The sequence below is a fragment of the Pleurodeles waltl genome, chromosome 6 (assembly GCF_031143425.1).
Source record: "Pleurodeles waltl isolate 20211129_DDA chromosome 6, aPleWal1.hap1.20221129, whole genome shotgun sequence".
NCBI classification, from domain to species: domain Eukaryota; kingdom Metazoa; phylum Chordata; class Amphibia; order Caudata; family Salamandridae; genus Pleurodeles; species Pleurodeles waltl.
In genome coordinates, this window is record NC_090445.1 from 706,057,476 (window position 1) to 706,085,019 (window position 27,544).

The window sequence follows — 27,544 nt, forward strand, 5'->3', positions numbered from 1 at the left end:
TTCTTTGCAGTGCAATATTCACACTACTGCTCTATGTCAACCTGGTCTGTAGTGCTTCTCCTCTCACCAACACTCATTACGCATGCATTGTATTAACACTTCAGTTAATCTTAAATTTCACTTCATAGATATTTACTCTTTTGTGAACTCGCATTGTGCTCACTATTGTACACCACACATAAGCACAAACATAAGAACATGGACTCATAATTACCATCTGGTAGCATTGCAGTTGCTGAGTGACCTGTAATCAGAAAAGGCAGCAAAATCTGAGTCAGAATCAGAAAAATAAAGATGAATGTCATTTATAGGCTTCTCCAATCAAATAAAAAAGAAATCCCTGATGAACATGGTCATCAGATTTCAATCAGTTCTCAGCCATCAACTTTTACATTAAATCTAATAAACAGCTTCCAAATCTAACAAAATAGAGCGGCAATAAACGGTAATTAATTTGTGATAACTTTCCAGCCCTGTATTGACATTGACAGTCTTCACCATTCTCAGACTCCTCTGAAAACTTCACACTTTAATCTAAAAAGACATCAGTGACAGGACACAGCTTTGTGAATGTAGTGTTGCCAGATCCCATGGTCTCATATGTCAGTCATGTGTGGTTTTCTTCTATATATGTAACTTGCTGATCACTATTATGCAGGAATGGATCTCGAGAAGGGGAACCATAAGCAATCCACAAAAGGGAGGTTATAGATTTTCCTTAGAAGATTTTATAACATAGGAAGAATAGTGGAGCCCTTAAAGAGCTTCAGAAAAGCTGTTGAGATCCCAGGTTAGGCTACAGTCAACCAGAAATTACTCTTCAATTGCCCTCATGTACCCTATGGGAGTACTGAGACACCCTCATATGACCTTAAGAATGTTCTCAGGGACCAACAATTGACACCCATACTTCCTGAGTTGTCACTTAGATTCTTTGAGACATTTTGGGAGTACTTAGATCAGCTGAGCTTTTTCCTTGCCATAGACAGCCTCAACCAGACCTCAGTCTAGCATACCAATCTCTACGGCCATTCGTGGACCAAAAGAATCACTTAAATGACTCTGATTGCTAATCTGAATCCTGAAAGATTGCCAGAACCAAGGCTGGTCTGTTCATACCAGGCATCCGGCGTTTTCTCAGGAGGCTGTGAGGGGGGGAGTCTGCTTTTGCTAGTGGGGGACGGTTTTGTAGCAGTGCAGAAGTTTTAAAAGCACCGCAGAGTTCCTTGTACATCCAACTGTTTTCAGGGAACAATAAAAGTGCCAAGAAAATTCTGGTGAGTAATGTAGCTGCTAAAGAGAGATCAGGGTTTGGTGTCATTTTCGATTAATCTAGGATAGCGTAGAAGATGAATATGCCTACTTTGAAGAAGGTGTGCTATGCAGATCAGAGAACAGCATTTTATCTTTTTTGTCGAATACTGCTTTTGTCACTGAGCTCTTTTTTTAACATGAAGTTCACAAATTAAATCACAATCCATCCCAGTGAGTTATGAACTGTCATGAAAGAGCTGCATGCAAATTGCATGGTACAAATTAGAAAGCTATGTATTGTCCCTGTCTTTGATTATCCTAATTTTTCTAAAAATGGTTTGTTTGTGTACAAACTAATGGTTATCAGTAAGGTTAACCCCAACCACTATTTTACGTTCTGAATTCTACATTTATGTTTCCCCAGATCAAGCAATCCTAAAAATGCCTGCCAGTATGGGTCATGTGAATCCTTCACCTTGTACACCCATTTGACAACATTTTCCATACATTGATTCACACACATATAATTTATTGTCTTTGTGTGTGTGTGATGTAAAGAGCTCCAACATACTACACTGGAAAGAGATGAGCTATAAAACAAATGAAATACATGTCATAGAAGAGATGAGAGGTACTGTTAGAGGGCGATGGTGAGGGAATTATTGAAGAGCACCAATAAAGATTATTGTATCCTGGTGCACTGTAAATGTCATCATTTACTATGCTTTAAAAAATGCATTTGAATATATAATGAAAAACGTATTACAGAATGCACCGTTTTTTGCATTTTTTTTAGCAAATTTTCTTGGTAGTGGTCATGCTCACTTGCTATGCACCCTATGGAGACAGGTCTAAAAAAAAATTGCCAGCTCTGTTTTGGGTTCCCATTCCGGCCCTGGTCAGAACTGTTGGACATCGGAGTCCCTGTATCATACTTTACAGGCTCCTAGACAACTCCACCTATCTTCAAGAGCACCTCAGTTGGCCCTCAGAATCTCTCCGTTGGCTCTCAGTAGACACCAACAGTGCTGTAAAGAATGCCCCTGCAGCCCCCATGGCGGGTGGGGAGGCCCTGAGCTGTAGGGCGCCCCCACAGCACAGGACCTATTCTGAGTGAGTATGGATGGGAGCCCACTTCCATGATCTTTGCAGAGGGGCCCCCTCCAGTTTTGTTGCACCACTGGACGCCAAATCACCTCTGCCTGTCCTCAACCACTTTCTGTGTACACCAGGAGGTATGCTTGGTTCTTCAGTTGCTCCTTTGTGCTGGGTAGCTGGCATTGATGAGTGTGAGGGACACAGATATCCTACTCTGGGGGACTAACAAGAAGATTAAAAGAACTTGGAGCAGCTGGAAAAAAATAACAAATTGAAATTGCTGCTTGGAGCCATAGTGGGCTTAATCGGTGGTCTTTGGGAGGTGGGAGAGGGGTATGGGTTGGAAGGATGGCTTCCTGCACATTCACTGCCTCTGGTCGGGCAAGTTCTCCCTCGCCCAAGCATAATAAGCTACATCATTGATGTCACAGGGATAGGTTCTGTGGGCCTCATTGTTAATTATGCTTTATTTTGAGCATTAACATCAGTGGCACAGGGCGGGAATGCACGATTGCATTAAACAAAAGGGCCGGGGGAGGAGCTGGTCGAGAGGTAGAGTATTAGCTTGGGTGGGTGTCAGTGACCTCTGCTCTTCCTACTTCATGCAACTCAGCAACTGCTGTTGCTACTTATTGGTAGGAGGACTGGAACCTGGGGAAGGAGAGCATGTAGTTCAAAGAGAAAGCTACCACGTGTTTTTCAGTGCACACTGGTTACACATTGCAGACTTGGATGGATGGAACGCCTGAAGGAAAGGACAGAGTTGATCCCTCTGAGTCTCTGCCAGATCCAGCATTGTATTATCACTTCTGTTAATCTTAAATTGTTCTTCATAGATATTTACTCTTTTGTGAACTCAGAGTTTACTCACTAATGTACACCGCACATAAGCACTAACATAAGAACATGGATTCATAATTACCATCTGGCAGCATTGTAGTTGCTGAGTGACCTGTAATCAGAAAAGGCAGTATAATCTGAGTCAAAATGACCTCCTAAGAATCTGGATTAATCATTTTTTCTGGCTCTGATCAGAGCATTTCTACAAAAGCCTATCCAAAAAAACGTACTCACTTATAATGCACACATTGTATTATTGTTTCTGTTAATCTTAAATTGCCCTTCATAGATATATGGTTTTTGTGGACTGGGAGTGTACTCGCAAATTTACACTGCACACAAGCACATGCATAAGAAAACGGACTCATAATTACCAACTGCTGACGTTGGAGTAGTTGAGCGACCTGTAATCAGAAAATGCAGCAAAATCATAATCAGAAAAACAAAACTGAATGTAATTTATAGCTGCTTTGAATCCATAATGAAAATTATCATTAGATTTCGGACCAGGTCTCAATCATCTATTTTCACATTACATCAAATAAAACAGTTGCCATCTCCAACAAGGTTTAGCGGTAGTAACCGACAGATTGTTTGTGATACATTTTCAGTCCAGTAGTGCATTTTTCCATCTTCACCCTTCTCGGACTCCTCTAAAACCTTTGCATTTTAATATAAAAAGACATCAGTGACTGAATACAGTTTGGTTTCTCCGGTTATCTCCTTTCTTTGCAGTGAAATATTCACACTACTGCTGTATGTCGACCTGGTCTATAGTGATTCTCCTCTCATCAACACTCATTACGCATGCATTGTATTAACACTTCAGTTAATCTTAAATTACACTTCATAGATGTTTACTCTTTTGTGAACTCGCAGTTTACTCTCTAATGTACACCGCACATAAGCACAAACATAATAACCTGGACTCATAATTACCATCTGGTTGCATTGTAGTTGCTGAGAGACCTGTAATCAGAAAAGGCAGCAAATTCTGAATTAGAATCAGAAAAATAAAGATGAATGTCATTTATAGGCTTCTCCAATCAAGTAATAAAGAAATCCCTGATGAACATGATCATCAGATTCCGATCAGTTCTCAGCCATCTACTTTTACATTAAATCTAATAAACAGCTTCCAAATCTAACAAGATACAGCGGCAATAAACAGCAGTTAATTTGTGATAACTTTCATGCCCTGTATTGTCATTGACAATCTTCACCATTCTCAGACTTCTCTGAAAACTTTGCACTATAATCTAAAAACACATCAGTGACAGGACACAGCTTTCTGAATGTAGTGTTGCCAGATCCCATGGTCTCATGTGTCAGTCATGTGTGGATTTCTTCTACATATGTAACTTGCTGATCCCTATTATGCAGGAATGGATCTCGAGAAGGGGAACCATAAGCAATCCACAAAAGGGAGGTTCTAGAATGTGCTTAGAAGATTTCATAACATAGGAGGAATAGTGGAGCCCTTGAAGAGCTCCAGACAAGCTGTTGAAATCCCAGGCTAGGCTACAGTCAACCATAAATTGCTCTTCAATTGCCCTAATGTACCCCATGTGAGTCCTTAAACACCCTCACATGACCTTAAGAATGTGCTCAGGGACCAACAATTGACACCCTTACTTGCTGAGTTGTCACTTAGATTATTTGCGAAACTTTGAGAGTAGTTAGATCGGCTGAGCTTTTTCCTTGCCATAAACAGCCTCAACCAGACCTCAGTCTAGCATACCAATCTCTACGCCCTTTCGTAGACCAAAACAGTCACTTAACTGACTCTGATTGCTAATCTGAATCCTCAAAGATTGCCAGAACCAAGGCTGGTCTATTCATACCAGGCATCTGGCGTTTCCTCAGGAGGCTGCAAGGATGGGAGTCTGCTTTTGCTACTGGGGGATGGTTTTGTAGCAGTGCAGAAGGTTTAAAAGCACTGCAGAGTTCCTTGCACATCCAAAAGTTTTTAGGGAACAATAAAAGTGGCAAGAAAACTCTGGTGATTCATGTAGCTGCTAAAGAGAGATCAGGATTTGGTGGCATTTTCGAATCATCTAGGATAGCGCAGAAGATTAAGATGCCTACTGTGAAGAAGGTGTGCTATGCAGTTCACAGAACACCATTTTATCTATATTGCTCTGTGGAATACTGCGTTTGTCACTGAGCTCTTTTTTTACCATGCAGTTCATAAATGAAATCACAATCTAGCCCAGTGAGTTATGAACTGTCATGAAAGAGCTCCATGCAAACTGCATGGTACAGATTTCAAAGCTATGTATTGTCCCTCTCTTTGATTATCCTAATTTTGCAAAAAATTGTTTGTTGGTGTACAAACTAATTGTTATTAGTAAGGTTAACCCCAACCACTATGTTACGTTTTGAATTTTAAATGTATGCTTCCCCAGATCAAGCAATCCTAAAAATGCCTGCCAGTATGGGTCATGTAAATCCTTCACCTTGTACTGCAATTTGTCAACATTTTCTATACATTGGTTCACACACACATAATTTATTGTCCTTGTGTGTGTGTGATGTAAAGCGCTCCATGATACTACACTGGAAAGAGAGGAGCTATAAAATAAATGAAATACATATCAGAGAAGAGATGAGAGGTACTGTTAGAATGCAATGGTGAGGGAATCCTTGAAGAGCATTAATAAAGATTATGGTATCCTGGTGCACTGTAAATGTCAACATTTACTATGCTTTAAAAAATACATTTGAATATATAATAAAAAATGTGTTACAGAATGCATTGTTTTTGCATTTTTTTAGCAAATTTTCTTGGGAGTGGTCAGGCTTACTTGCTATGCACCACATGGAGACAGGTCTCAAAATAAAATGCCAGATCTGTTTTGGGTTCCCAGTCCGGGCCTGGTCAGAACTCTTGGACATCGGAGTCCCTGTAACATATTGTACAGGCTCCTAGACAACTCAACCTATCTTGAAGAGCACCTCCGTTAGCCCTCGGAATATCTCTGTTGGTTCTCAGTAGACACCAACAGTGCTGTAAGGAATGCCCCTGCAGCCCCCATGGTGTGGGGGGGGCCCTGAGCTATAGGGGCCCCCACAGCACAGCACCTGGTCTGAGTAAGTATGGATGGGGGCCCCCTTCCATGATCTTTGCAGAGGGGCCCCCTCCAGTTTTGTTGCACCACTGGACGCCAAATCACCTCTTCCTGTCCTCAACCCGTTTCTGTGTACACCAATAGGTATGCTTGGTTCTTCAGTTACTCCTTTGAGCTGGGTAGCTGGCATTGATGAGAGTGAGTGGCATAGACATCCTTCTCTGGGGGACTAACAAGAGGATGAAAAGAACTTGGAGCAGCTGGAAAAAGATAACAATTTGAAATTGCTGCTTGGAGTGATAGTGGGCTTAATCTGTGGTCTTTGGGGGGTGGGAGAGGGGTATAGGTTGGAAGGATGGCTTCCTGCACATTCACTGCCTCTGGTCGGGCAAGATCTCCCTCACCCAAGAATAATAAGCTACATCATTGATGTTACAGTGGTAGGTTCTATGGGTCTTATTGTTAATAATGCTTTATTTTGAGCATTAACATCAGTGGCACAGGGCGTGATTGCACGATTTCATTAAACAAAAGGGCCGGGGGAGGAGCTTCTCGAGAAGTAGTGTATTAGCTTGGGTGGGTGTCAGTCACCTCTGCTCTTCCTACTTCATGCAACTCAGCAACTGCTGTTGCTACTTATTGGTAGGAGGACTAGAACCTGGGGAAGGAGAGCATGTAGTTCAAAGAGACAGCTACTACTTGTTTTTCAGTTCACACAGTTTATACATTGCAGACTTGGCTGGATTGAACGCCTAAAGGAAAGGACAGAGTTTATCCCTCTGAGTCTCTGCCAGATCTAGCATTCTATTATCACTTCTGTTAATCTTAAATTGTTCTTCATAGATATTTACTCTTTTGTGAACTTGGAGTTTATTCTCTAATGTACACCTCACATAAGCACTAACATAAGAACCTGGATTCATAATTACCATCTGGTAGCATTGAAGTTGCAGAGTGACCTGTAATCAGAAAAGGCAGCACAATTTGAGTCAAAATGACCTCCTAACAATCTGGATTAATCATTTTCTTCTGGCTCTGATCAGAGCATTTCTGACAAAAGCCTATCCAAAAACACGTACTCACTTATAATGCACCCATTGTATTATCATTTATCTTAATCTTAAATTGCCCTTCATAGATATATGTTTTTTGTGCTCTGGGAGTGTACTCGCTACTTTACACCGCACGCAAGCACATGCATAAGAAAACGGACTCATAATTACCAACTGCTGCCGTTGCAGTAGTTGAGTGACCTGTAATCAGAAAATGCAGTAAAATCATAATCAGAAAAACAAAACTGAATGTTATTTATAGCTGCTTTGAATCCATAATGAAAATTATCATTATATTTCGGACCAGGTATCAATCATCTATTTTCACATTAAATCAAATAAAACAGTTGCAATCTCCAACAAGGTTTAGTGATAGTAACCAGCAGTTTGTTTGTGATACATTTTCAACCCAGTAGTGAATTCTTCCATCTTGACCCTTCTCGGACTCCTCTGAAACCTTTGCATTTTAATATAAAAAGACATCAGTGACTGGATACAGTTTGGTTTCTCCGGTTATCTCCTTTCTTTGCACTGCAATATTCACACTACTGCTGTATGTCGACCTGGTCTGTAGTGATTCTCCTCTCACTAACACTCATTACGCATGCATTGTATTAACACTTCAGTTAATCTTAAATTACACTTCATAGATATTTACTCTTTTGTGAACTCGCAGCTCACTCACTAATGTACACCGCACATAAGCACAAACATAAGAACATGGACTCATAATTACCATCTGGTAGCATTGTAGTTGCTGAGTGACCTGTAATCAGAAAAGGCAGCAAAATCTGAGTCAGAATCAGAAAAATAAAGATAAATGTCATTTATAGCCTTCTCTAATCAAATAAAAAAGAAATCCCTGATGAACATGATCATCAAATTTCGATCAGTTCTCAGCCATCAACTTTTACATTAAATCTAATAAACAGCTTTCAAATCTAACAAGATACAGCAGCAATAAACAGCAGTTAATTTGTGATAACTTTCCAGCCCTGTATTGACATTGACAATCCTCACCATTCTCAGACTCCTCTTGAAACTTTGCACTTTAATCTAAAAAGACATCAGTGACAGGACACAGCTTTGTGAATGTAGTGTTGCCAGATCCCATGGTCTCGTGTCAGTCATGTCTGGATTTTTTCTACATATGTAACTTGCTGATCACCATTATGCAGTAATGGATCTCGAGAAGGGAAACCATAACCAATCCACAAAAGGGAGGTTCTAGAATGTCCTTCGAAGATTTTATAACATAGGAGGAATAGTGGAGCCCTTAAAGAGCTTCGGACAAGCTGTTGAGATCCCAGGTTAGGCTAAAGTCAACCAGAAATTACTCTTCAATTGCCCTCATGTACCTCATGTGAGTCCTGAGACACCCTCATATGACCTTAAGAATGTGCTCAGGGACCAACAATTGACACCCATACTTCCTCAGTTGTCACTTAGATTCTTTGAGAAGTTTTGAGAGTACTTAGATCGACTGAGCTTTTTCCTTGCCATAGACAATCTCAACGAGACTTCAGTCTAGCATAACAATCTCTACGGCCATTCGTGGACCAAAAGAGTCACTTAACTGACTCTGATTGCTTATCTGAATCCTCAAAGATTGCCAGAACCAAGACTGGTCTGTTCATACCAGGCATGCGCCGTTTCCTCATGAGGCTGTAAGGGTAGGAGTCTGTTTTTGCTACTGGGGGACGGTTTTGTAGCAGTGCAGACGTTTTAAAAGCACTGTAGATTTCCTTGTACATCCAAAAGTTTCCAGGGAACAATAAAAGTGTCAAGACTCTGGTGATTCATGTAGCGGCAAACGAGAGATCAGGGTTTGTGGCATTTGCGATTCATCTAGGACAGCGCAGAAGATTAATGTGCCTACTGCGAAGAAGGTGTGCTATGCAGATAACAGAACCACATTTTATCTACATTGGTCTATAGAATAGTGCTTTTGTCACTGAGCTCTATTTTTATCATGCAGTTCATAAATTAATTCACAATCTAGCCCAGTGAGTTATGAACTGTCGTGAAAGAGCTGCATGCAAACTGCATGGTACAGATTAGTCAGCTATGTATTGTCCCTGTCTTTGATTATCCTAATTTTGCTAAAAACTGTTTGTTTGTGTACAAACTAATTGTTATTAGTAAGGTTAACCCGAACCACTATGTTACGTTCTGAATTCTAGATTTATGCTTCCCCAGATCAAGCAATCCTAAAAATGCCTGCCAGTATCGGTCATGTGAATTCTTCACCTTGTACTCCCTTTTGTCAACTTTTTCTATACATTGATTCACACACATATAATTTATTTTCTTTGTGTGTGTGTGATGTAAAGCGCTCCAACATCCTACACTGGAAAGAGAGGTGCTATAAATTAAATGAAATACATGTCGGAGAAGAGCTGGGTAGCTGGCATTGATGAGAGTGAGGGGCATAGACATCTTACTCTCGGGGACTAACAAGAGGATAAAAAGAACTTGGAGCAGCTGGAAAAAAATAACACATTGAAATTGGTGCTTGGAGCCATAGTGGGCCTAATCTGTGGTCTTTGGGAGATGGGAGAGGGGTGTGGGTTGGAAGGATGGCTTCCTGCACATTCACTGCCTCAGGTCGGGCAAGATCTCCCTCGCCCAAGAATAATAAGCTACATCATTGATGTCACAGTGGTAGGTTTTGTGGGTCTCATTGTTAATTATACTTTATTTTGAGCATTAACATCAGTGGCACAGGGCGTGATTGCTCGCCTGCATTAAACAAAGTGGCCTGGGGAGGAGCTGGTCGGGAGGTAGAGTATTATCTTGGGTGGGTGTCAGTGACCTCTGCTCTTCCTACTTCATGCAACTCAGCAACTGCTGTTGCTGCTCATTGGTAGGAGGACTGGAACCTGGGGAAGGAGAGCATGTAGATCAAAGAGAAATCTACTACGTGTTTTTCAGTGCACACAGTTCACACATTGCAGACTTGGCTAAAAGGAATGCCTGAAGGAAAGGGCAGAGTTGATCCCTCTGAGTCTCTGCTAGATCTAGCATTGTATTATCGCTTCTGTTAATCTTAAATCGCTCTTCATAGATATTTACTCTTTTGTGAACTCAGAGTTTACGCACTAAAGTACACTGCACATAAGCACAAACATAAGAACATGGACTCATAATTACCATCTGGTAGCATTGTAGTTGCTGAGTGACCTGTAATCAGAAAAGGCATCAAAATCTGAGTCAAAATGACCTCATAAGTATCTGGATTAATCATGTTTTTCTGGCTCTGATCAGAGCATTTCTGACAAAAGCCTATCCAAAAAAAGTACTCACTTATAATGCGAGCATTGTATTATCGTTTCTGTTAATATTAACCCCTTCCCTGCCAGGCCTTTTCCCCCTCCTGTGCCGAGCCTTTTTTTGGCTATTTGGGGCAGTTCGCGCTTAGGCCTTCATAACTTTTTGTTCACATAAGCTACCCACACCAAATTTGCGTTCTTTTTTTCCAACATCCTAGGGATTCTAGAGGTACCCAGACTTTGTGGGTTCCCCAGAAGGAGGCCAAGAAATTAGCCAAAATACAGTGAAAATGTCGTTTTTTAAAAAAATATGGGAAAAGGGGGCTGCAGAAGAAGGCTTGTGGTTTTTTCCCTGAAAATGGCATCAACAAAGGGTTTGTGGTGCTAAAATCACCAGCTTCCCAGCTTTCAGGAACAGGCAGACTTGAATCAGAAAACCCAGTTTTTCATCACAATTTTGGCATTTTACTGCGACATACCCCATTTTAAAAAAAAATTGTGCTTTCAGCCTCCTTCCAGTCAGTGACAGAAATGGGCATGAAACCAATGCTGGATCCCAGAAACCTGAACATTTCTGAAAAGTAAACAAAATTCTGAATTCAGCAAGGGGTAATTTGTGTAGATCCTACAAGGGTTTACTACAGAAAATAACAACTAAAAAAAAAAGAAATTTGAAATTGAGGTGTAAAAATCTGCAATTTTTCTCTACGTTTTACTCTGTAACTATTTCCTGCAATGTCAGATTTTTTAAAGGAATATACCGTTACATCAGCTGGACTCTTCTGGTTGCGGGGATATATAGGGCTTGTAGGTTCATCAAGAACTCTAGGTACCCAGAGCCAATAAATGACATGCACCCTGCAGTGGGTTTTCATTCTATACAGGTATACAGCAATTCATTTGCTCAAATATAAAGAGTAAAAAATTGCTATCAAGAAAACCTTTGTATTTCCAAAATGGGCTCAAGATAAGGTGTTGAGGAGCAGTGGTTATTTGCACATTTTTAATTCCGGGGTGCCCATACTAGCATGTGAATTACAGGGCATTTCTCAAATAGACGTCTTTTTTACACACTGTCTTATATTTGTTAGGAAAAAATGTAGAGAAAGACAAGGGGCAATAACACTTGTTTTGCTATTCTATGTTCCCCCAAGTCTCCAGGTGAAAATGATACCTCACTTGTGTGGGTAGGCCTAGTGCCCGCGACAGGAAATGCCCCAAAACACAACGTGGACACATCCCATTTTTTGACAGAAAACAGAGGTGTTTTTTGCCAAGTGCCTACCTGTAGATTTTGGCCTCTAGCTCAGCCGGCACCTAGGGAAACCTACCAAACCTGTGCATTTATGAAAACTAGAGACCGAGGGGAATCCAAGATGGGGTGACTTATGGGGCTCTTACCAGGTTCTGTTACCCAGAATCCTTTGCAAACCTCAAAATTTGGCTAAAAAAACACATTTTCATCACATTTCGGTGACAGAAAGTTCTGTAATCTGAGAGGAGCCACAAATGTCCTTCCACCCAGCATTCCCCCAAGTCTCCCAATAAAAATGGTACCTCACTTGTGTGGGTAGGTCTAGTGCCCACGAAAAGAAATTACCCTAAACACGACATGGACACATCCCATTTTTTCTACAGAAAACCGAGGTGTTTTTTGCCACGTGCCTACCTGTAGATTTTGGCCCCTAGCTCAGCCGGCACCTAGGGAAACCTATCAAACCTGTGCATTTTTTAAATCTGGAGACCTAGGGGAATCCAAGATGGGGTGACTTGTGGGGCTCTGACCAGGTTCTGTTACCCAGAATCCTTTGCAAACCTCAAAATTTGTCTAAAAAAACAAATTTACCTCACATTTCGGTGACAGAAAGTTCTGGAATCTGAGAGGAGCCTACAAGGTAGCTCCCCTTGCGTGACGGCGCAAAAAAAAAGATCCCTGGTGCCTAGTGGTTTGGGGCAGATTGACCTCAAATCTGCCAATCGGCCCCCAAAGCGGGCAGAAATGGCCTAAATACAATTTGCCCCTCCAGGGGAGCGACCCTTGCCTGAGGGGTCGCTCCCCATCTCTAAAAAAACAAACAAACAAACAAAAAAAAAAGAAAATTGCCCCGGCGCCTAGAGGTTTCTTCCCCCCGGGAGCAGATCGGCCTAATAACAATAGGCCAATCTGACCCCAGGGGGTGCAGAAATGGCCTAAATACAATTTGCCCCTCCAGGGGAGCAACCCTTGCCTAAGGGGTCGCTCCCCATCTCTAAAAATACAAACAAACAAACAAAAAACAAAAAGAAATTGCCCTGGCGCCTAGAGGTTTCTGCCCCCCGGGGGCAGATCGGCCTAATAACAATAGGCCAATCTGCCCCCAGGGGGGCAGAAATGGCCTAAAATAAATTTGCCCCGTGACCCCCCGGGGAGCGACCCTTGCCTACAAGGTCGCTCCCCTTGCGTGACGGCGCAAAAAAAAGATCCCTGGTGCCTAGTGGTTTCTGCCCCCCTTGGGGGCAGATTGACCTAAAATTGGTCGATCTGCCCCCAAAGCGGGCAGAAATGGCCTATATACAATTTGCCCCTCCAGGGGAGTGACCCTTGCCTAAGGGGTCGCTCCCCATCTCTAAAAAAACAAACAAACAAAAAAAAAATTGCCCTGGCGCCTAGAGGTTTCTGCCCCCCCTGGGGGCAGATCGGCCTAATAACAATAGGCCAATCTGCCCCCAGGGGATTCCCCCAGGTGATTCCTTGTCTGGGCCAGTTTGACAGTTGGACTGTTTGCACCTCTCCTCTAGACAGTGACACAAAGGGAGCTGGGGTAAAGCCTGCATATCCTGATGAACCATCTGTGCTGTGAGGGAGGGGATGAGTGGTCACTCACACCTGCAAGGGCTGTGCCTGCCCTCACACAATGCAGTCTCCAACCCTCTGGTGTGTGTCTGGTGCCTAGCCTGGACAAGGCAGGATCTTACAAACAAGAGAGACTTTCCTTTGAAGTTTGCCTACTTCAATGGTAGGGATGGTTATACGTAGTGGACCCAAAATTCCTGAAAATATTATCACTTCTGGAACCAAGAAGAAGAGCTGAGGAGAAGTGCTGCCCCTGCATGTGCTTTTTGGGCTATCCTGCATTTGCTGCTTTTGCCTGTGAAAGGGGACACAGACTGCATTTTGTTGTGCATTCCTGCTTGAGAAGAATCTCCAAAGGCTTGATCTGAGCTTGCCTCCTGTTGTTGAAGTCTCAGGGCCATCAAAGACTTCACCTGCCAGCACCTGGACTCTCTGATGAGACTCCTGCCCTGCCAAGTGGTGCCCTATTCAGTCCCTAGGACCTTAAAAGGTGAAGCTGGCAGAGAAGAACTCAAAATGCACACAGAACGCTGTGCAGGCAAATTTACAACACACCTTCCACAACATGGCTGATAAACGAGGCGCCGCCGGCTTTGCGGCTGAAATCGACACTCCACCTGCATCACAGCTGGGAGATAGACGCAACGCGGCTGGAGAAACAATGCGCAACACCTGCTTACAGAGGCTGATAGTGATGCAAATCCCAGGCAGCGCTATTTTCAAACACCTTGTGACTGGATTTTCCACGCATTGTCCCTGGGCGTCCAAGTCAACCCGACTCTGCGCGGATCCGATGTGCCCCGTCCGGAAATTGCCGCATAGCTCTCTTGCAAGGGAGAAAATGATGCCTTGCCGACCTGACCGGAGGAGGAAACGATGCACGGTCTAACTTCGAGAGTGAGGAACCGACATATCGCTGACATTTTCAATGCACGTTCGCCCTTGCGGCTTTATTTTTCACGCTAACCAGGTACTTTGTGTAACAACAGCATTCTCACTGTTTTCTAAGAATTAAGGGCCGGATGTAGGAAATTCCGAGTTTGCGACTTGCAAATTGCGAGTCTGAGCGACTCGCAATTTGCAAGTCGCAAACCCGGATGCAGGATGGTGTCCCTGACACCACCTGCGAATCGCAAGTGGGTTGCAAAGACCCACCTCATTAATATTAATGAGGTGGGTCGCAATTTGCGACCCCCTTCCGATTCTCAGCACTCACAGGGATGGTGGCCTGCTGGAGACAGCAGACCACCATGTCTGTGACTGCTTTTGAATAAAGCATTTTTTTTTTGTATTGCAGCCCGTTTTCCTTAAAGGAAAACGAGTTGCAATACAAACTGAAATGTTTTTGTTTCATTTTTTCAGAGCAGGCAGTGGTCCATAGGACAACTGCCTGCTCTGAAATTTTTTTTACAGGGCTATTCACAAAGGGGAAGGGGTCCCATGGGGACCCCTTCCCTTTTGTGAATGGGTTAGCACCCATTTGAAATGGGTGCTAACTGCGAATTGCGTTGCGACCGCGTTCGCGGTCACAAAGGAATTCTACATTGGGATGTGAATCGCAAATAGGAAGGGGAACACCCCTTCTTATTTGCCAGTCGCATTCCCGTTTTGCGAGTTGGTAACCAGGTTACCGACTCGTAAAATGGGAATGAGCATCGCGGTGTGCTTTTTGCATGGCGCAAAAAGCAAATTTCGCTGTTTACACCATGCAAGCAGCTTCGTACATCTGGCCCCTAGACTTATTCTTTTGATAATTCATATCTTGACTTGTGTATGTTGGATTTTTGTTGTTTGATTTAGATCAATATTACCTCTTATTCTAAACTGGTGTGGTGTCGATTTTGTAGTGATTTCACTGTATTTCTGTGTGTTTTGGTACAAATACTTTACACATTGCTTCTGAAGTTAAGCCTGACTGCTCGTGCCAAGCTACCAAGGGGGTGAGCGGGGGTTAACTGAGTGTGATTCTCCTTTAACCTGACTAGAGTGAGGCTCCTTGCTTGAACAGGGGGTAACCTGATTGCCAACCAAAGACCTCATTTCTAACAGTTGTGTTGCACTAGTTCACAGGAAAAGGGCAGGAATGTGCTGTTTTTATCCAATATGCCTCATTCTTGTCATTATCTCTTGCCCAGGTGCTGTTTTGGCAGCCTAACACCAATGCAAGCACCCCAGCACTGTGATACAAGGGTGTCAGTGTTGCAGGCAGGATTGTTTTTGGGAAGGATGGTGCACCTTCCTGCACAAAATAAATCCTGAGAGGCCTTTTCCTCTGGAGCACACATAGAAAGAGCAAAACAATAACAAGAAATAAATATATTTTCACCCATTACACCTATTCTGGGGAGGTTTATCTTTTTGGTCCATTCCCAGGTTTATCCATTCTTGTAAATCTGAGAGTGCATCAAAATCTATGGATGTTATGTGGGAACACCCACGCAACACCTAAGAAAATGCCTCCCTGATGCAGAATAATGCAATTAAGCAAATGTGCACCTTATTACATTACTTGAGATTTATGAGGCCACGCAGGGACATGCAAGGTGGCCTTGCATGGGTCCATAAGTCTCATTTTACATTACTCTTGCATCACATTGTGTGATGCAAGAGTGACACACAGGGGCTCATAAATATGCCCCTTGTTATCGAAATGATTTCACTAGTTTCACAGACAAATATATGTGACTTTGCATCAGGGCACAATATTTACCCAAGTTACTGATATGAATCTTAGAGGAATGAAACCCAGTGTCAGCCCTCCCGAAATGTTAATCTGCATGCCCATTTATTGCTCATACATAGTTGTCAGCGAATCCTGTGTTGTGGCAGTTACTTTCAGCTTGACAACACTGATGGGAAAGTAGAATTACAGCCCAGGATGCTCAGTGAGAGTATTTGGTTTTGATATATGTTGTGCATCTGTAGGTTTTATTTTTCAAGCAGGATATGACTTTGTGTGGTCCTTACTATAGACTGAGTCACCTCTAGTGGTGCCTGGGTGAGTTCAGGTTGTAGGGAGGTGTTCAAAACGGAACTCTAGATATGAGGCTGAAGTCAGTTTGGGATTCTCATAGTACCTGTCTGTGGATCATAAGTGTGTGCAGATGTTCATCCAGTCCCTGGTGTAGCCTCTCTATTAAGCACACACATAGCAATGCTCACATGTGTGCTGATTGTAATCACCGCCTTCTGTAGAAGAGTACAGGAGGAATACACAGCAGTTATAATATTGACAGCTGCAAAGGTTCACTGCTAAGGAGACGGGGTACTTATGTGTGAGAGCAAGAGAGTGAGTGTAAGTAATGTGGAGTGAGTGAGAATAACGTTGAGTGATTAAGAAAGAGTGTAGTAAGTGATCGTAGTGAGGAAAAGAATCTAGAACAGCCTGGGCTCCCTTGCTTGGCTGGCATCAGTGCATGTTTTACACCCCACCAGTTTCAAACACCACCATTGTCTCTGAGTTCCTCATTCACTCTCCACAAGCGCATAGAGCCTCTTTCGTACCCTGCATAGCTTAAGAGGCACCAAGCTATATTTAACATAGGCTATGTGTCACCCTAGCACCCCAACTTCTGCTAACCAGCCCCCTCTATCTCCAGGCATCATCAAAGAGAGTGCAGATAGGCACTTCACTAATCTGCATCTACTAGCACACAACTGTGATTCAAGCAAATTCCTGGGCTGGAGTACTGCCAAGGGATGTGTTAATGCTGACATTTTACTAATGAATATTCACGTATCTTGAATGTTAAATCTGCATAGAGAATGAGTTAGCTTAGAAAATCCATGCACAAGTTTGAGAATATGCCTACTTGAGTGACCATCAATAATCACAAAGTGTACTTAATAACAGTTTATTAATGTAAAATCTTGTGCTCATGTTTAGATTAATGTAGTAGTATGTCATATTAATGGTCATGTATTATGTGTTTGCTTTATTAATCCTAGGCCTTAATTTAGCAAGGCCTTGGGCCTAGTTGCATGGACTCATGTTAAGTTGTATTGCTTAGACGAAGCATAAAATGGCTGCTTAGAGAATTAAATTGTAATTTTCCATTGTGTTGACCAAATGCTAGTAGTGAAAGTTCTTTCCCATGAGAACTGCTTGCTAGAAAATATTGTAATAGCTCTAGATACTTTGTGTAACTTAGTGTGTGTAAAGGAAAGGTTCCCAGGAGCGAACAATGGAAACACTGACTGAAATATAAGCTGATACAATTTTGTTACCTGACAAGGACAACAACGGGAACAGGAGAAGAGGATACAATCATCAACATGTGAACAATGGTTTAGTAAATTCTTAGATTTGAGGTTCTGTTTTCATTGGACTAAACATAAACATATGATTCTTTAACCAATAGCAATGTGGGAAGTAGTTTTAGAGAATCTAACTTAGCCAGACTGCACCGAGAAGACATACGCCATTATTTTCTTGATTGCCAGAGAGGAGACGTGCTCAACTTTTCTTAACTTTATTGCCTAGAAACAACATTCTATTATGTCTGTTCTTGAGACATTTCTATCTTGAACTCTATTGCTGAATACCAATACTTTGCTGACCGAACAGATGTCCAGTTGACTAAGACAGTTACAGCTTGCTGAACCATACTGAGGCTAGGTATACAACGATGTTACTGATTGTTATGTCTATTTACTTTTGTTTCTAGGTACCAACTGCTAATTTTGATAGAGCCATAGTTAGATGTTTTCCACATTTGTGTTGACTACATTGTTTTGCATGAAGTCAAAACATGCTCTTCTAATCAGAAGGTTAGTTAGGATACTCACTGATGAAGCTTGCTAAATATTAACAACAGATGATGTCTTTTCTTTCCTGAATCTAAAGGTATGCCATTTCTATTGCACAGTTATTCTTGCTTTTGATCTGTACTGTAACTATAGATTGTGTAGTGATCCATGCTTTAATTAAATTGAGATTCTTCAGAAGATTTGGTCAACCAGTGTTGTCTCTGTATGCTTATCATTTCATTTTGAGATTCAGTTACGTGAAATTAGCATTGTTCATATAGGGAAATAAACATTCTAACTTTTACCTAAAGGTGTGGTTATTAATCGCCAAAGGGTCATGATGCGTGGAAATTTCTGATTCCCAAGATTATCGAGGTTATTGATTGATATTGCCATTGGTTTGTACTGGAACTGAGTTTATAGTGGAAACTACTCTAAGCTCAGTCAAAAGGTCCACTGAACCTCTAACTTGTCCCCTTATAAACTAATGATAAATAACCAAATAAGACGTGCTAACAGATGCTGCTGTGCCCTTTTGTAGCAATTTGTTTCACATATATAAACATATATGTACACGCACACATCTGTATTTGCTGTTTTTTTTTATATGCACTTGTTACCATAGTTCCGCAGTTTAGAATCAGTGTGATATTATGAGGTGCAAAAAAGTCAGTTTGTTTTGTGTGGTATTTAAATGGTCACTTAGACTGTACATAACGGCATATTTGTTACACAACATATTACTGAATGCCCATGCTCCTTATCTTGCATAAAATAAAGAAAGACTATGACATACTGTTGGTCCTGACCCTTGTGGCAGGCTCATCTGCTGACGTTTTGCTTCCTTATGCCTATTTTGTTCTGACCTCTCGCTGTTGGCTCTAGGACTCTGAGCACTTTATCACTGCTGATCAGTGCTAGAGTGCAGGCGCTCTCCCTTCTAAAGCTAGTATAATTGGCTTATACCTATTTGCCATATTTAATTTACCTGGAAGTCCTGTGTACAGTGGTATCTCTATACGCAGGGCCTATAAATTAAATGCTACTGGTGGGCCTGCAGCGCTGCTTGCACCACCCACTGAAGTAGCCTTTCCAACCTGTCTCAGGCCTGCTAGCACAGGGCCTGTGTGTGCAGTTTTCAGCCCCAGGGACCTGGCATCTAAATTTACTTAAAATACAAAGGGTACACTGTTCCAACAATGTAGTTACCCAGAGGACCAGGGACTACTAGAGCGTGAACCCTCAAGCATCGCAATGGATGACTAGCTTCGTCATTGGGAACGCTCTTCGCCAGGCTGATACTGCAATGCGAATCCCAAGGAGCCGTTCCTGAATCTGGGAAGGGTAAGCGTTTTTATTCATGTGTGAAGTTTTATCACACACTAATTTCACGAGTGTACATTTATCACAATGTTTTGATCATCTTTGACACGTGTGATTGTGATTTCTTCTAGGGCAACCTTTTTCTGTATTTACCAATTAACTTAAAGTAAGTGCTTTCTATTTTTTTTGTTTGAGTTATTTTTGGAGAAGATGTTGTCTAACTATCCTTTTTGTGAAGGATGGGCACCTTCCTGCACAAAATAAATCCTGAGAGGCCTTTTCCTCTGGAGCACACATAGAAAGAGGAAAACAATAACAAGAAATAAATATATTTTCACCCATTACACCTATTCTGGGGAGGTTTATCTTTTTGGTCCATTCCCAGGTTTATCCATTCTTGTAAATCTGAGAGTGCATCAAAATCTATGGATGTTATGTGGGAACACCCACGCAACACCTAAGAAAATGCCTCCCTGATGCAGAATAATGCAATTAAGCAAATGTGCACCTTATTACATTACTTGAGATTTATGAGGCCACGCAGGGACATGCAAGGTGGCCTTGCATGGGTCCATAAGTCTCATTTTACATTACTCTTGCATCACATTGTGTGATGCAAGAGTGACACACAGGGGCTCATAAATATGCCCCTTATTATCGAAATGATTTCACTAGTTTCACAGACAAATATATGTGACTTTGCATCAGGGCACAATATTTACCCAAGTTACTGATATGAATCTTAGAGGAATGAAACCCAGTGTCAGCCCTCCCGAAATGTTAACCTGCATGCCCATTTATTGCTCATACATAGTTGTCAGCGAATCCTGTGTTGTGGCAGTTACTTTCAGCTTGACAACACTGATGGGAAAGTAGAATTACAGCCCTGGATGCTCAGTGAGAGTATTTGGTTTTGATATATGTTGTGCATCTGTAGGTTTTATTTTTCAAGCAGGATATGACTTTGTGTGGTCCTTACTATAGACTGAGTCACCTCTAGTGGTGCCTGGGTGAGTTCAGGTTGTAGGGAGGTGTTCAAAACGGAACTCTAGATATGAGGCTGAAGTCAGTTTGGGATTCTCATAGTACCTGTCTGTGGATCATAAGTGTGTGCAGATGTTCATCCAGTCCCTGGTGTAGCCTCTCTATTAAGCACACACATAGCGATGCTCACATGTGTGCTGATTGTAATCACCGCCTTCTGTAGAAGAGTACAGGAGGAATACACAGCAGTTATAATATTGACAGCTGCAAAGGTTCACTGCTAAGGAGACGGGGTACTTATGTGTGAGAGCAAGAGAGTGAGTGTAAGTAATGTGGAGTGAGTGAGAATAACGTTGAGTGATTAAGAAAGAGTGTAGTAAGTGATCGTAGTGAGGAAAAGAATCTAGAACAGCCTGGGCTCCCTTGCTTGGCTGGCATCAGTGCATGTTTTACACCCCACCAGTTTCAAACACCACCATTGTCTCTGAGTTCCTCATTCACTCTCCACAAGCGCATAGAGCCTCTTTCGTACCATGCATAGGTTAAGAGGCACCAAGCTATATCTAACATAGGCTATGTGTCACCCTAGCACCCCAACTTCTGCTAACCAGCCCCCTCTATCTCCAGGCATCATCCAAGAGAGTGCAGATAGGCACTTCACTAATCTGCATCTACTAGCACACAACTGTGATTCAAGCAAATTCCCGGGCTGGAGTACTGCCAAGGGATGTGTTAACGCTGACATTTTACTAATGAATATTCACGTATCTTGAATGTTAAATCTGCATAGAGAATGAGTTAGCTTAGAAAATCCATGCACAAGTTTGAGAATGTGTCTACTTGAGTGACCATCAATAATCACAAAGTGTACTTATTAACAGTTTATTAATGTAAAATCTTGTGCTCACGTTTAGATTAATGTGGTAGTATGTCATATTAATGGTCATGTATTATGTGTTTGCTTTATTAATCCTAGGCCTTAATTTAGCAAGGCCTTGGGCCTAGTTGCATGGACTCATGTTAAGTTGTATTGCTTAGACGAAGCATAAAATGGCTGCTTAGAGAATTAAATTGTAATTTTCCATTGTGTTGACCAAATGCTAGTAGTGAAAGTTCTTTCCCATGAGAACTGCTTGCTAGAAAATATTGTAATAGCTCTAGATACTTTGTGTAACTTAGTGTGTGTAAAGGAAAGGTTCCCAGGAGCGAACAATGGAAACACTGACTGAAATATAAGCTGATACAATTTTGTTACCTGAACAGGACAACAACAGGAACAGGAGAAGAGGATACAATCATCAACATGTGAACAATGGTTTAGTAAATTCTTAGATTTGAGGTTCTGTTTTCATTGGACTAAACATAAACATATGATTCTTTAACCAATAGCAATGTGGGAAGTAGTTTTAGAGAATCTAACTTAGCCAGACTGCACCGAGAAGACATACGCCATTATTTTCTTGATCGCCAGAGAGGAGACGTGCTCAACTTTTCTTAACTTTATTGCCTAGAAACAACATTCTATTATGTCTGTTCTTGAGACATTTCTATCTTGAACTCTATTGCTGAATACCAATACTTTGCTGACCGAATAGATGTCCAGTTGACTAAGACAGTTACAGCTTGCTGAACCATACTGAGGCTAGGTATACAACAATGTTACTGATTGTTATGTCTATTTACTTTTGTTTCTAGGTACCAACTGCTAATTTTGATAGAGCCATAGTTAGATGTTTTCCACATTTGTGTTGACTACATTGTTTTGCATGAAGTCAAAACATGCTCTTCTAATCAGAAGGTTAGTTAGGATACTCACTGGTGAAGCTTGCTAAATATTAACAACATATGATGTCTTTTCTTTCCTGAATCTAAAGGTATGCCATTTCTATTGCCCAGTTATTCTTGCTTTTGATCTGTACTGTAACTATAGATTGTGTAGTGATCCATGCTTTAATTAAATTGAGATTCTTCAGAAGATTTGGTCAACCAGTGTTGTCTCTGTATGCTTATCATTTCATTTTGAGATTCAGTTACGTGAAATTAGCATTGTTCATATAGGGAAATAAACATTCTAACTTTTACTTAAAGGTGTGGTTATTAATCGCCAAAGGGTCATGATGCGTGGAAATTTCTGATTCCCAAGATTATCGAGGTTATTGATTGATATTGCCATTGGTTTGTACTGGAACTGAGTTTATAGTGGAAACTACTCAAAGCTCAGTCAAAAGGTCCACTGAACCTCTAACTTGCCCCCTTATAAACTAATGATAAATAACCAAATAAGAGGTGCTAACAGATGCTGCTGTGCCCTTTTGTAGCAATTTGTTTCACATATATAAACATATATGTACACGCACACATCTGTATTTGCTGTTTTTTTTTATATGCACTTGTTACCATAGTTCCGCAGTTTAGAATCAGTGTGATATTATGAGGTGCAAAAAAGTCAGTTTGTTTTGTGTGGTATTTAAATGGTCACTTAGACTGTACATAACGGCATATTTGTTACACAACATATTACTGAATGCCCATGCTCCTTATCTTGCATAAAATAAAGGAAGACTATGACATACTGTTGGTCCTGGCCCTTGTGGCAGGCTCATCTGCTGACTTTTTGCTTCCTTATGCCTATTTTGTTCTGACCTCTCGCTGTTGGCTCTAGGACTCTGAGCACTTTATCACTGCTGATCAGTGCTAGAGTGCAGGCGCTCTCCCTTCTAAAGCTAGTATAATTGGCTTATACCTATTTGCCATATTTAATTTACCTGGAAGTCCTGTGTACAGTGGTATCTCTATACGCAGGGCCTATAAATTAAATGCTACTGGTGGGCCTGCAGCGCTGCTTGCACCACCCACTGAAGTAGCCTTTCCAACCTGTCTCAGGCCTGCTAGCACAGGGCCTGTGTGTGCAGTTTTCAGCCCCAGGGACCTGGCATCTAAATTTACTTAAAATACAAAGGGTACACTGTTCCAACAATGTAGTTACCCAGAGGACCAGGGACTACTAGAGCGTGAACCCTCAAGCATCGCAATGGATGACTAGCTTCGTCATTGGGAACGCTCTTCGCCAGGCTGATACTGCAATGCGAATCCCAAGGAGCCGTTCCTGAATCTCGGAAGGGTAAGCTTTTTTATTCATGTGTGAAGTTTTATCACACACTAATTTCACGAGTGTACATTTATCACAATGTTTTGATCATCTTTGACACGTGTGATTGTGATTTCTTCTAGGGCAACCTTTTTCTGTATTTACCAATTAACTTAAAGTAAGTGCTTTCTATTTTTTTTGTTTGAGTTATTTTTGGAGAAGATGTTGTCTAACTATCCTTTTTGTGAAGGATGGGCACCTTCCTGCACAAAATAAATCCTGAGAGGCCTTTTCCTCTGGAGCACACATAGAAAGAGGAAAACAATAACAAGAAATAAATATATTTTCACCCCTTACACCTATTCTGGGGAGGTTTATCTTTTTGGTCCATTCCCAGGTTTATCCATTCTTGTAAATCTGAGAGTGCATCAAAATCTATGGATGTTATGTGGGAACACCCACGCAACACCTAAGAAAATGCCTCCCTGATGCAGAATAATGCAATTAAGCAAATGTGCACCTTATTACATTACTTGAGATTTATGAGGCTACACAGGGACATGCAAGGTGGACTTGCATGGGTCCATAAGTCTCATTTTACATTACTCTTGCATCACATTGTGTGATGCAAGAGTGACACACAGGGGCTCATAAATATGCCCCTTATTATCGAAATGATTTCACTAGTTTCACAGACAAATATATGTGACTTTGCATCAGGGCACAATATTTACCCAAGTTACTGATATGAATCTTAGAGGAATGAAACCCAGTGTCAGCCCTCCCGAAATGTTAACCTACATGCCCATTTATTGCTCATACATAGTTGTCAGCGAATCCTGTGTTGTGGCAGTTACTTTCAGCTTGACAACACTGATGGGAAAGTAGAATTACAGCCCAGGATGCTCAGTGAGAGTATTTGGTTTTGATATATGTTGTGCATCTGTAGGTTTTATTTTTCAAGCAGGATATGACTTTGTGTGGTCCTTACTATAGACTGAGTCACCTCTAGTGGTGCCTGGGTGAGTTCAGGTTGTAGGGAGGTGTTCAAAACGGAACTCTAGATATGAGGCTGAAGTCAGTTTGGGATTCTCATAGTACCTGTCTGTGGATCATAAGTGTGTGCAGATGTTCATCCAGTCCCTGGTGTAGCCTCTCTATTAAGCACACACATAGCGATGCTCACATGTGTGCTGATTGTAATCACCGCCTTCTGTAGAAGAGTACAGGAGGAATACACAGCAGTTATAATATTGACAGCTGCAAAGGTTCACTGCTAAGGAGACGGGGTACTTATGTGTGAGAGCAAGAGAGTGAGTGTAAGTAATGTGGAGTGAGTGAGAATAACGTTGAGTGATTAAGAAAGAGTGTAGTAAGTGATCGTAGTGAGGAAAAGAATCTAGAACAGCCTGGGCTCACTTGCTTGGCTGGCATCAGTGCATGTTTTACACCCCACCAGTTTCAAACACCACCATTGTCTCTGAGTTCCTCATTCACTCTCCACAAGCGCATAGAGCCTCTTTCGTACCCTGCATAGGTTAAGAGGCACCAAGCTATATCTAACATAGGCTATGTGTCACCCTAGCACCCCAACTTCTGCTAACCAGCCCCCTCTATCTCCAGGCATCATCCTAGAGAGTGCAGATAGGCACTTCACTAATCTGCATCTACTAGCACACAACTGTGATTCAAGCAAATTCCCGGGCTGGAGTACTGCCAAGGGATGTGTTAACGCTGACATTTTACTAATGAATATTCACGTATCTTGAATGTTAAATCTGCATAGAGAATGAGTTAGCTTAGAAAATCCATGCACAAGTTTGAGAATGTGCCTACTTGAGTGACCATCAATAATCACAAAGTGTACTTAATAACAGTTTATTAATGTAAAATCTTGTGCTCACGTTTAGATTAATGTAGTAGTATGTCATATTAATGGTCATGTATTATGTGTTTGCTTTATTAATCCTAGGCCTTAATTTAGCAAGGCCTTGGGCCTAGTTGCATGGACTCATGTTAAGTTGTATTGCTTAGACGAAGCTTAAAATGGCTGCTTAGAGAATTAAATTGTAATTTTCCATTGTGTTGACCAAATGCTAGTAGTGAAAGTTCTTTCCCATGAGAACTGCTTGCTAGAAAATATTGTAATAGCTCTAGATACTTTGTGTAACTTAGTGTGTGTAAAGGAAAGGTTCCCAGGAGCGAACAATGGAAACACTGACTGAAATATAAGCTGATACAATTTTGTTACCTGACAAGGACAACAACGGGAACAGGAGAAGAGGATACAATCATCAACATGTGAACAATGGTTTAGTAAATTCTTAGATTTGAGGTTCTGTTTTCATTGGACTAAACATAAACATATGATTCTTTAACCAATAGCAATGTGGGAAGTAGTTTTAGAGAATCTAACTTAGCCAGACTGCACCGAGAAGACATACGCCATTATTTTCTTGATCGCCAGAGAGGAGACGTGCTCAACTTTTCTTAACTTTCTTGCCTAGAAATAACATTCTATTATGTCTGTTCTTGAGACATTTCTATCTTGAACTCTATTGCTGAATACCAATACTTTGCTGACCGAACAGATGTCCAGTTGACTAAGACAGTTACAGCTTGCTGAACCATACTGAGGCTAGGTATACAACGATGTTACTGATTGTTATGTCTATTTACTTTTGTTTCTAGGTACCAACTGCTAATTTTGATAGAGCCATAGTTAGATGTTTTCCACATTTGTGTTGACTACATTGTTTTGCATGAAGTCAAAACATGCTCTTCTAATCAGAAGGTTAGTTAGGATACTCACTGATGAAGCTTGCTAAATATTAACAACAGATGATGTCTTTTCTTTCCTGAATCTAAAGGTATGCCATTTCTATTGCACAGTTATTCTTGCTTTTGATCTGTACTGTAACTATAGATTGTGTAGTGATCCATGCTTTAATTAAATTGAGATTCTTCAGAAGATTTGGTCAACCAGTGTTGTCTCTGTATGCTTATCATTTCATTTTGAGATTCAGTTACGTGAAATTAGCATTGTTCATATAGGGAAATAAACATTCTAACTTTTACTTAAAGGTGTGGTTATTAATCGCCAAAGGGTCATGATGCGTGGAAATTTCTGATTCCCAAGATTATCGAGGTTATTGATTGATATTGCCATTGGTTTGTACTGGAACTGAGTTTATAGTGGAAACTACTCTAAGCTCAGTCAAAAGGTCCACTGAACCTCTAACTTGTCCCCTTATAAACTAATGATAAATAACCAAATAAGACGTGCTAACAGATGCTGCTGTGCCCTTTTGTAGCAATTTGTTTCACATATATAAACATATATGTACACGCACACATCTGTATTTGCTGTTTTTTTTTATATGCACTTGTTACCATAGTTCCGCAGTTTAGAATCAGTGTGATATTATGAGGTGCAAAAAAGTCAGTTTGTTTTGTGTGGTATTTAAATGGTCACTTAGACTGTACATAACGGCATATTTGTTACACAACATATTACTGAATGCCCATGCTCCTTATCTTGCATAAAATAAAGAAAGACTATGACATACTGTTGGTCCTGGCCCTTGTGGCAGGCTCATCTGCTGACTTTTTGCTTCCTTATGCCTATTTTGTTCTGACCTCTCGCTGTTGGCTCTAGGACTCTGAGCACTTTATCACTGCTGATCAGTGCTAGAGTGCAGGTGCTCTCCCTTCTAAAGCTAGTATAATTGGCTTATACCTATTTGCCATATTTAATTTACCTGGAAGTCCTGTGTACAGTGGTATCTCTATACGCAGGGCCTGTAAATTAAATGCTACTGGTGGGCCTGCAGCGCTGCTTGCACCACCCACTGAAGTAGCCTTTCCAACCTGTCTCAGGCCTGCTAGCACAGGGCCTGTGTGTGCAGTTTTCAGCCCCAGGGACCTGGCATCTAAATTTACTTAAAATACAAAGGGTACACTGTTCCAACAATGTAGTT

At 41.4% G+C, this 27,544-nt stretch overlaps 1 protein-coding gene and 1 long non-coding RNA gene across 2 annotated transcripts in view; both read right to left on the reverse strand.

Annotated features, from left to right (window-relative positions):
- Positions 1 to 3,272: 3,272 nt before the first annotated feature.
- On the reverse strand, positions 3,273 to 7,221 carry LOC138300187 (uncharacterized). Its single transcript, XR_011204886.1, has 4 exons — positions 7,193 to 7,221; positions 4,132 to 4,161; positions 3,567 to 3,596; positions 3,273 to 3,304 (listed from the first exon to the last, which is right to left on the reverse strand). It is a non-coding gene; the product is annotated as an uncharacterized lncRNA (long non-coding RNA).
- A 218-nt stretch (positions 7,222 to 7,439) lies between these two features.
- LOC138301691 (deleted in malignant brain tumors 1 protein-like) overlaps positions 7,440 to 27,544 on the reverse strand; it is a 592,703-nt gene continuing 572,598 nt past the window's right edge. The window contains exons 15-17 of the mRNA XM_069242207.1: positions 10,469 to 10,498; positions 8,052 to 8,081; positions 7,440 to 7,516 (exon numbers count right to left, since the gene is read on the reverse strand). Coding sequence (XP_069098308.1) covers positions 7,440 to 7,516; positions 8,052 to 8,081; positions 10,469 to 10,498 — 137 coding nt within the window. The remainder of the gene's footprint in view (positions 7,517 to 8,051; positions 8,082 to 10,468; positions 10,499 to 27,544) is intronic.